Here is a 10,339-nt window from a genome sequence, read left to right on the forward strand (position 1 = left end):
ATGGCTGCCGCGGGATCTACCACGGCTGCTGTGTATAAAGTTGGTGATTCTGCAGGATGGACTTTCGACCAAAATTATGATCAATGGGTTTCTTCCAAAAAATTTCAAGTTGGCGATACTCTTGGTAAGATCTTCAATCGGTTTCACTTTTAATTTTAATTAATTCTAAGCTTATTTTCCCTTTGCTATTAGTTTCGTTATGTAGTCATACATGTGTTTCCTCAATTTTAAAGACACCTATTGTTTCAATTGTTTTTTAATTGTAAGTAAAGAAGTGTATAGTGTACTAAAATATCCTTATAACTCGTAATCTTAAATATGCCATATAGAATCTTGGAGATAAAAGTTACTAAATATAGATAGCGATATTCTTTTTGCAATAGATTAAAAAGAAAAGTAAAACAAATAAATTGAAACGGATGGTGTATAAGATTACATATAATTAAACAAAAAAGAATATTTTATCCAAGAATACTAGATACGCAATTGTTTAGAAGAACTAACACGCCTATTGTTTAACACATGCAGTTTTCAACTACGATCCACAATTGCACAATGTGAAGCAAGTGAACGTCGACGATTACATTGCATGCACAGATAAAGCTCCAATAGCCAGCTTCAACTCCGGCCACGACTCAATTAACCTCCCAACTCCAGGCGATTACTTTTTCTTGTGTGGCATTCAAGGTCATTGTGATATTGGACTCAAAGTTCACGTTAAAATCGCAGCTCCAACTTCACCACCAGTGGCTCCTACTACTCCTGCAACTCCAACATCTCCCTCGAATCCAGTGACTCCCGTGACTCCAACAACCCCAACATCTCCCTCGAATCCAAATACTCCGACTAATAATAGTAGTCCTGCAACTGCATTGAGTCCTCCTGTTAATTCTGTGGAGTATCCTTATTTTCCTGGTTTTCCCGTTAATTACAACTATACTGGTGACGCTACCACTTGTTATTCATCCAAGTGGTTTCCCATCAGCATGGTATTGCCATTATTTCTTGTTCTCTGCCTCTGGGAATTAATGGTTTAGACACTATACTGCAGGATCATACAATTTTTTATTTCTTTATTTGTTAGGTCTGTTATTTTGGGCTAGAATGGCTCTTTGAGTAGTTATTTTTGCTTTGGAGGTTATAGGTAGTATTTATTTTGTAAGTGGTTTATCCACGTATTAATTATAGTCAAATTTTGATTGTTATTCATTCTTACTATTGTTAAATTCAGTTTTTATTTTCTGGATTATTTATTTAATAGAACTCAATTTCTGGATTAGCCAACATCAAGACTGTGAAAAACTTTATAGAACCTACTAGGACTGTATCAGTTTGACGACATAATATTTTGTGTCTTCTTTTTTAATCTCATGTTTGTCTAAGAGTAGAAAATACTAAGAACCCATACCCAAAAATAATTTCAAATTCCAAATACTATTTTTTAACTTAATTCCAAATACTATTTTTTTTCAAAAATTATAATTTTTATGTCTAAACGCCTACTAAGGCATTTGCAAACGTGATGTTCTTGGGGTCACCAAGTCCCTGTTTACGAAAAGGAATTTCGATTACCATTACTCCTTTCCAGCTCCCTTTCCCCGATCCCCTATGAAATGAACAAATATTAATGAAAAATAAAAGTTTTAATCGATTTGAACATTATGAGTTCGACTTCTGGATGCTATCATATTCTATTAAATTTATTAGGTTTCGAAAATATATTATGTATACTTATTTTAATAGACTTTTTAACACATATCTAAGATCCGAGCAAATGTTATGAGCTAAAGAGGACACCTACATACAGATAGAGTCTATATGTAAACACCCTGTTTTAGCCATCTTATCTTGTTTCATTTAATCTAATATGTATTCTATTTTGTATTATTTTTGGTTTTTGTATTTATTTTCACTTATTTTTTTACATTAAAAGGAAATGCAATTGGTAAGACAAGGAGTGGCAAACATGCGGGTCGGGTCGGATGTGGTTCAGTTCGAAAACGGGTAATGAAAAAATGGATCACTTATCCGATCTGACCCATCTTTAATATGGATAAAAAATGGGTTAACTGGCGGATAATATGGGTCATCCATATTATCCATGACTTCTTGTATATGATCACTTTTGGGAGAATTCTTAGTCTCCCTAACTTGAGGAACCCCCAATTTGAGGCTTTACAAATGTAAAAGTTAGACTCATTGGTTACTCATTGATTATCTATTTTCTAAATGGATAATATGGTTCTTATCCATATTTGATCCATTTTTAAAAAATTCATTATTCAACCTATTTTTTAGTGGATATTATGGGTGGTTAACTGTTTTCTTTTAACCATTTTGCCAACCCTAGGAAAGACATATGTGTTTCAAAAGTTTCTTATTAAAAAGGTTGGATATTTCTTGAATCTTTCTTCCTAAAGAAAGAGATATAAAAATATCAATTTTCAAAAAGTCTAGGTTTCGTTCAATTTTGTTTATTTCCAATTTTAGGAATTGATATATCTAAGTAGATTAACCTTTTTTTTACTTTTTATTTAAGTTATTTTAATTTTACTCAATTTGCAATATTTTAGTCTTTTCCTAAAACAATTTAAAAGAAAGAACCTTTTAGAAAAAGCAAGAATGAAAGGGGGCTGATTTAATATGGCCCAACCTCATTGTTGTACTAACTTCCCCAAAAAAATTGCCCAACCCCAACCACTCACTAGGTAAGATAAAATTGGATGGGATGACCACCTTTTGGGTCGACAATTAGTGTTTAGCCTGCTTTTGAATTATATTGGCAAAGTAGATATATTTTAATGTCGAAAATACAAGTCTGGACAAATATACCTTTATCTAAAATACGGATGAACTCCGAGGGTGATTGTTCAAATTTAAAAATTTTGTAGTTCAAAACTTCAGGAATTATTCCTGGATGTGATCAATATGCAATGGAACTCTAGAAAAATATGGAATTTAAACCTTTTATTACTTTGAACTCCATGAAGAATCCCTGGTCATTGAATTAACATTGTACTGAGATTTTGACACCACCAACTCCCTATTTCGGACTCATAATACTCCATCGATGCTACCAACACCCACAATTAATCGCCACTTTTTCCTTCTTCCTCCACCTTGCGGTGCTACAACAAGCCAAGAAACCTGTGACTTAGAAGATTGACTCCAGTCACGGGTTGTGATGGCGTCTAACATTCATTTGCTAGGCAAACAAACATTAGCTAAAGAACTAATCAATTTTAACAATGTAAAAGCAGAATAGTAATAATTAATGACTGAAATACTCTGAAATATATATAATGAATTCATAAGTAACGCGGTCTATACTAATCCCATAAATCCGGAATCACAAGTACATGTTGCGCGACTAAAATACTACAAATATAGTCTGAAACAAAATTCAGTGGTTCGAAATAAGATAAACAGTAAAGCAAGATAGAAGGGGACTTTAGGGACTGCGAACGTCGTGCAGCTCCACCTCAAGTCTCCTGGAAAGATCTTATTCGAGCGATCTCCACTATGCGCCGCTATGACCAACACTAGGATCTGCACAAGAAGTGTCGAAGTATAGTATAGGTACAACCGACCCCATGTACTTCGTAAGTGTCGAGCCTAATCTCGACGAAGTAGTGACGAGACTATGACAATACACTCACTAAAAACCTGTTTGAATAATAAATAAAAGGCAACATAAATATAAAGACAACAGATAAACTCATAAGAACGGGACCTCAAGGTCATCTAACAGAGGGACCCAAAATAGCATCATCTCATAACCTCACATCATAGTACAAAAATAGGATACCACAGCTACAAACAGTTACAACACATTATACCCCGTTGTAGCGCGCAACCCAATCCTAATATCACTTCAATACTTATTGCAATGTACAATTTGATCTCAATATCATATCAATAATATTCTATTGTGGCGTGACGTTTGACTATAATTATATATTTTTAGTGCATTATTTATCTTACATTCTGGTGCTTTAATGCTAAATTGTACTATATCTGTGCGTAGTTGAATTAAATTTATGTGTAGGTACTTTGAAGATGAAATTAAGAAAAAAATAAAAATTTTATGTGTATTTTATACATTACAATAACAGGCTCATGATTTTCTAATGATTAGTGATGACTGAAGACATAATGATGGGGTGATGATTAAAATAAGAAAAGAAACAAGAATTGAAAAGGAGGAATACATGAAACAAAAATAAGGAAAGAAACGTGAATGCATTACTTGGAGAAGATGAAAAAAGCAACGAGAAAGAAAGCAAAAGTTAGGCGCACCAGCACTACAAAGACAGAATGAAGCAACGAAACATTTACAAAGAAGCGACAGGCAACGAATTGAATTCGGAAAGCGCAAGAATTCATAGCAAAAACGCTACTGTATTGTGCGCCAGGGCCAGCGCGAGGCGCTGGTCTGGACGCTGTGGTGCGTGATTTTTCCAAGTTTCCCCGGGATATGGTTATTGGAGGGGAGGACGTTTTTTAGAGTAACTTTTGATGAAGGGAGAGCACAGAGCCGACATGGAGGCCGGGTTTCATCTTTTCTTCCATTAATTTAGTCTTTTATGTGTCTTTGTATGATTTGTTGTTTTGCTATCATGTCTATGTGGAGCTAAACTTCACGTTTTAGGGTTGTGGTTCTTTCATGACCATTGTTATTCGAATATTGATTTTGATTTCTTAGTTTATCGTATTGGTTTATTTATTCAATCCTGCACTTAATTATTTGATTGCTTGATCACCAATTGAATACTATCTACGAAACTAGAGTTGAACTCGAAAGTGGGAATTCTAGATTGCATATAGGATTGAATAGAGCAAGTTCTTGAACCTGGGTATCGGGAAATGGATTCGCGGTTAGGATAGACATATACCTAATTGCCTTGCTTGGTTAATTTATAGGAATTATAAAAGCGTTCTTTTTAGTGTATTGGGAAAAATTGAGTTTACATATTGAAGTGATTGAAAGATGACGTGTCATGACACGAAGGCTGGTCAAAGAATGATGATTAGCAAAGAGGCACGAGTTGCAACATATACGAGCATAAGTACAAGTAGAGGCACGAGCAGTTATTCAAAAGACTCAACGCTCGTACCTATTTATACCCAAAAATCAAGGAGAATGAATCTGACAGCACAAGAGAGTATAGATACAGTATTTAATAACATTAAATACTAAAAACGTTAGAGAATATGTATTAAATTACAATGATTATGTAACGTAGCATTTAATGCATTTAATTGTCTATAATGGCCTTATTATGACAAAGGCAAAACGTATATCTTTGAGATAGCTATAAAAAGGAGAGAATAGATCATTTATAAGGAGACGAAAGATCATCTGAATATACTGGTTTACTTTGTTTTCTTTTGTCTATCTTATTGTTAGCAAAATCACTTTCCTTTATTCAGTTTTGATTATCAGTAACCCGTGTTCTTCTAAATAAATTTGACCGAAATTCCACTTTTTGGTTAAACAAATTGGTTCCGTTACGGGGAATCTAATAATCTACTCTTTCTTAGCCTAACCTTTTTTGTTGCATCAACTATGTCGAACATCAATGACAACACCTAAGGAAATCAAGGAAACCAACAACTCTAGAAGAATCTACAGGATGATCACACCTCAATCCCTTCTCCACAAAGCTCCCCTAGACGGTCTCGAGAAGGCACTCCTGATAGATCTCGTGCAAATGGAAACGCTCAATTTGAAAATGATCAGGCTATCAATGAAGCTTTGCAAAAGCTAATCGCTCAACAGGTCAATAAAGCTCTTTAGGCCTTTGTCAGCCAGTTACCTGTTACACCACCCACACCCACTCCAAATAACAACACTTTGGAAAACTCTCATTCTGGGCTTGCTAATTCAGGTAGTGGTGGAATCCCCAGCGAGTCACGAGAAGGAGAACCAGATAACTTAGTCAATTCTGATTTACAAAATTTAGTACTAACATTGCAGAAACAGCTCAAGGAGCAAAGTGACCGCATAGAGCAAATACCTGGAGTACCACCCGTAATCAAAGGGATAGATATAGATAAATATTCACAACAACCTTGGAAGCCAAGTGCTGCTCCCCTCCCAATTCCAAAGAAGTTCAAAATTCCCGATATTTCAAAATACGATGGAACAACTGATCCACGAGATCACCTAACTGCATTCACAACAAGCGTAAAAGGCAACGACTTGACCAAACAGGAAATTGAATCAGTATTGGTCAAAAAATTCAGTAAAACACTCACTAAGGGAGCATTAACATGGTATTCTCTTTTACCCAAAAATTCCATAAATTCTTTTGCTGAGCTTGCAAATTCATTTAACAAAGCACATTCGGGAGCTCAAAAAGTCGAAAAAAGAATGGAAGATATTTTCAAAATCAAGCAAGGGGACTCAGAGTTTCTTAGAGAGTTCATGGATAGGTTCCAGGGTGAAAGAATGACGTTACCGCGTGTACTTGACAATTGGGTAGCTATAGCCTTCACTAGTAATTTGAATGAAAAAAGCTCAGAAGCCACGAGCCGACTCAAGGAAAGTCTTCGTGAATTCCCAGCAACAACGTGGAATGACGTTTACAACAAGTATAGTATGAACCTAAGATTAGAATAGGATATTATCTCACGGTCTCAAAAAGAGGAAAAGGTAAGTTCGAGACAGGCAGAAACCAAAAAAAGGTCCAGTAAAAATAGGTACGAACCATATATGGGCCCATTGGAAAAGGATTCACGATCAAAACAGGACAATTCAAGGTACAATCATAGATCGAGGAACAGAGAGTCGGGCGAGGGTCACGGGATGATGATAGAAACTTGAAGGCAAGAATCGGCGGTTATAATTTTAATGTGAGTACTTCCGAGCTCGTAGTTGTTTTAAGAAGCATGGGTGACAAGGTGTGGTGGCCAAAAGAAATGAGATCGAATCCAAACAAGCACAATCCTGATCACTGGTGTGAATTTCACAACGATCATGGTCATAAAACGGCAGACTGTAGGTTGCTATAAGGCGAAGTTGATCACCTATTAAAACAAGGGTATCTCACCTAATTATTCAGTGAGAAAGGTAAGCAAGCATATATGAAGAATAGGCAGGAGCCCCCTAAACCACCTTCTCCCAAAAGGATCGTTAATGTTATAAGTGGAGCTGAAGACATCAATGGTGTGACGTACACAGCAGCCAATAAAGTTTCCAAAGTCACAATTACCCACGGGAAGCGGGTGCGACATGTCTTAGAGGAAGAAAGTATTATGTTTGATAATGCAGATGCGGATGTCGTATTATCTCCACATAACGATGCACTGGTAATATCTTTACTTGTACATGATACTAATGTGAAACGAGTTTTGATTGATCCAGGTAGCTCCGTAAACATTATTCTACTAAGAGTACTATGCGAGATGCAAGCTGAAGATAAATTAATACCAAAGGCGCATACTTTGTCTGGATTTGACAATTTTAGCGTCGTGATGAAAGGGGAGGTAATACTTACTACATTCGCAGAAGGAGTTGTCAAAGATACAAAGTTTCAGGTGGTAGATATGGAGATGGCTTATAATATGATTCTCGGGAGACCATGGATCCACGAGATGGATGTCGTTCCGTCGACCTTACACCAAGTAATTAAATTTTCATCACCATGGGGAATATGTCAAATCCGTGGGGATCAATAGACATCCAGGAGCATCAACTCTGTAGCAGATTCAAGTACAATAAACGAAGAAAAATAGCAGTTACAGAATCCAGTTGAGGGTACCACAACGCAAACCTCAACTGAATAAGGGCGAACAGATGTGGACTCAAGGACTGATGCCATTCAAGAACCAGAGGAAAATGAAAATATCAAAACAACAATTGAAGAACTAGAGGCTGTAGTGTTATCCACACAATGGCCTGAAAGGAAAGTCTATGTAGGGGCCAATCTAAGCCAGGACATGAAAGGTAAGTTGATTGAATTTTTGAAAACTAACGTGGATTGTTTTGCTTGGTCCCATTCTGATATGACAGGGATACCACCGGAGGTAATGACTCACAAATTATATGAAGACCCATCATATCCGCCTGTCAAACAAAAGAAGAGAAAGCAAGGAACTTTCAAAAATTAGGTGATTCAAGATGAGGTCCAAAAATTACTAAAAATTGGGTCTATCCGCAAGGTAAAGTATCCTAATTAGTTAGCCAATACTGTTTTGGTACCGAAAAAGAATGGTAAATGGCGAGTTTGTGTAGATTACACAGACCTTAACAAAGCTTGTCCTAAAGATTCTTTTCGATTATCATATATAGATCAACTAATTGATGCTACTGCAGGACATGAATTGTTAAGCTTTTTAGATGCGTATTCAGGATACAACCAGATCAAAATGGATCTTATAGATGAAAAAAACTTCATTTATAACAGACAGGGGGACTTACTGTTATGAAGTAATGCCTTTTGGTCTCAAAAATGTTAGTGCAACATATCAAAGACTAGTGACCAAAATGTTTCAAGAACATTTGGGAAAAACTGTGGAGGTCTATATAGACGATATGCTCGTTAAAACTCAACATTCAGGGGATCATATATCACACTTGTCTGATACGTTTAAGATCTTGCCAAAATTTAATATGAAATTAAATCCTGAGAAATGTGCATTCGGTGTTGCATCAGGTAAGTTTTTGGGTTTTCTTGTTTCTAACTGTGGTATTGAAGTGAATCCCGCACAGATTAAGGCCATTGAAGAGATCCCTGATATGCTTACAAGTAAAAAGGAAGTGCAGAGGTTGACAGGATGAATTGCAGCCTTGGGGAGATTCATGTCCAAATCATCAGAAAAGTGTTTTAAATTCTTTTCAGCTCTTAAAAAGCAAGATCAGTTTGAATGGACTGAGGAATGTCAACAGGCACTCAAAAATTTGAAGACATACTTATCAAATCCGTCGTTGCTCGCAAAACCAAAGTTGGGGAATGATTGCTCATCTACCTTGCTGTCTCCGAAGTAACGGTAAGTGTTGTGTTAGTTCGTGAAGATCAAGGTAAACAATCTCCGATTTATTATGTCAGCAAATCTTTATTAGATGCGGAGATGCGGTATCCTCAATTGGAAAATCTTGCACTTGCACTAATCATGACATCTAGAAAATTAAGGCCTTATTTTCAATGTCACCATATTGCTGTAGTAACTGCTTATCCATTATACAATATATTACACAAGCATGAGTTGTCAGGTAGGTTGGCCCAATAGGCTATAGAATTAAGTGAATATGACATCACATACCAGCCTAGAACCGCGATAAAATCTCAAGTGTTAGCATATTTTGTGGTTGATTTTAGCCAAGGAATGCAATTTGAAGCAGAAAAAGAATTACAAGTGTTCAACGGATCTAATCTGGGAATTTGGACCTTATTTACTAATGGTTCATCTAATGTGAAGGGTGCAGGCTTAGGAATTGTTTTGGTACCACCTACGGGCGAAACCATTCGACAAGCCATTAAATGTCATTCTATAACTAACAATGAGGCAGAGTATGAAGCTGTGATTGCAGGTTTGCAACTAGCATGAGAACACGACATTAATCAGATTGTGATCAAATGCAATTCGCAGCTTGTAGTTAATCAAATGCTGGGGACTTATACGGCCAGGGAAGCACGGATGCAGCAATACTTAGAGAAGGTACAGGATCTGATCAGGCAATTCCAAACCTGGAAAGTTATGCAAATACCAAAAGATGAAAATGTCGAGGTGGATGCCCTAGCCAATCTCGCATTTGCAGCAGACGTGGCAAGCAATGAAAATGCTTCCGTAATTCATTTGTTTCATTTAGTACTCGATCCAGACAAAAATGAGGTAAATTTTAATAACTTAACCTGGGATTGGAGGTGCGAGATTGTTGCTTTTTTGCAGTATGGAACCGTCCCTGAAGACAAGAAAAAAGTTCACGTGCTTCGAAAAAAGGCTGCTCGATATTGTTTAAAGCAAGGCAATCTTTATCGAAAAATGTTTGGTGGTCCCTTAACAAGATGCCTCGGGCCTTCTCGGACGGAATATGTAATGAGAAAATACACGAGGGGCATTGTGGGAATCACGCCAGAGGAAGATCATTGGTAAGAACCATGATTAGGGCAGGTTATTATTGGCCTAAAATGGAAGAAGAAGCGGAAAATTTTGTGGCTAAATGAGATAAATGCCAAAGATACGGTAATAACATGCATAGACCTGGAGAGTTGTTATATCCGGTCATTGCATCGTGGCCATTTATAAAATGGGGGATGGATATTGTAGATCCACTACCACAAGCAAAAGAACAGGTAAAATTCTTGCTTGTACTTACTGACTATTTTACTAAATG

The 10,339-nt window shown here is 36.6% G+C and overlaps 2 protein-coding genes across 2 annotated transcripts; both read left to right on the forward strand.

Moving 5' to 3' along the window:
* Nucleotides 1-1,037, forward strand: LOC104244527 (blue copper protein-like). The gene is made up of 2 exons (XM_009799973.1): nucleotides 1-124; nucleotides 529-1,037. The coding sequence occupies exons 1-2, from the start codon at nucleotides 1-3 to the stop codon at nucleotides 1,035-1,037; spliced, it is 633 nt and encodes a 210-aa protein (XP_009798275.1).
* Nucleotides 1,038-6,376: 5,339 nt separating this feature from the next.
* On the forward strand, nucleotides 6,377-10,098 carry LOC138877267 (uncharacterized). Its single transcript, XM_070156861.1, has 7 exons — nucleotides 6,377-6,597; nucleotides 7,068-7,629; nucleotides 8,387-8,660; nucleotides 8,703-8,753; nucleotides 8,847-8,988; nucleotides 9,324-9,535; nucleotides 9,602-10,098. The coding sequence occupies exons 1-7, from the start codon at nucleotides 6,377-6,379 to the stop codon at nucleotides 10,096-10,098; spliced, it is 1,959 nt and encodes a 652-aa protein (XP_070012962.1).
* Nucleotides 10,099-10,339: the final 241 nt, after the last annotated feature.

The sequence above is a fragment of the Nicotiana sylvestris genome, chromosome 9, assembly GCF_000393655.2.
Source record: "Nicotiana sylvestris chromosome 9, ASM39365v2, whole genome shotgun sequence".
Taxonomy (NCBI): domain Eukaryota; kingdom Viridiplantae; phylum Streptophyta; class Magnoliopsida; order Solanales; family Solanaceae; genus Nicotiana; species Nicotiana sylvestris.

What these genes read in the sequence shown, in the direction of transcription:
- LOC104244527 (XM_009799973.1), top strand. Translation starts at nt 1, where the DNA reads ATGGCTGCCGCGGGATCTACCACGGCTGCTGTGTATAAAGTTGGTGAT. An exon ending in TCAAGTTGGCGATACTCTTG is followed by an intron (nt 125 to 528) that starts GTAAGATCTTCA and finishes TAACACATGCAG; the next exon opens with TTTTCAACTACGATCCACAA.
- LOC138877267 (XM_070156861.1), top strand. Translation starts at nt 6,377, where the DNA reads ATGGAAGATATTTTCAAAATCAAGCAAGGGGACTCAGAGTTTCTTAGA. An exon ending in TGGAATGACGTTTACAACAA is followed by an intron (nt 6,598 to 7,067) that starts GTATAGTATGAA and finishes CTAATTATTCAG; the next exon opens with TGAGAAAGGTAAGCAAGCAT. An exon ending in TGCATTCGGTGTTGCATCAG is followed by an intron (nt 8,661 to 8,702) that starts GTAAGTTTTTGG and finishes GTGGTATTGAAG; the next exon opens with TGAATCCCGCACAGATTAAG.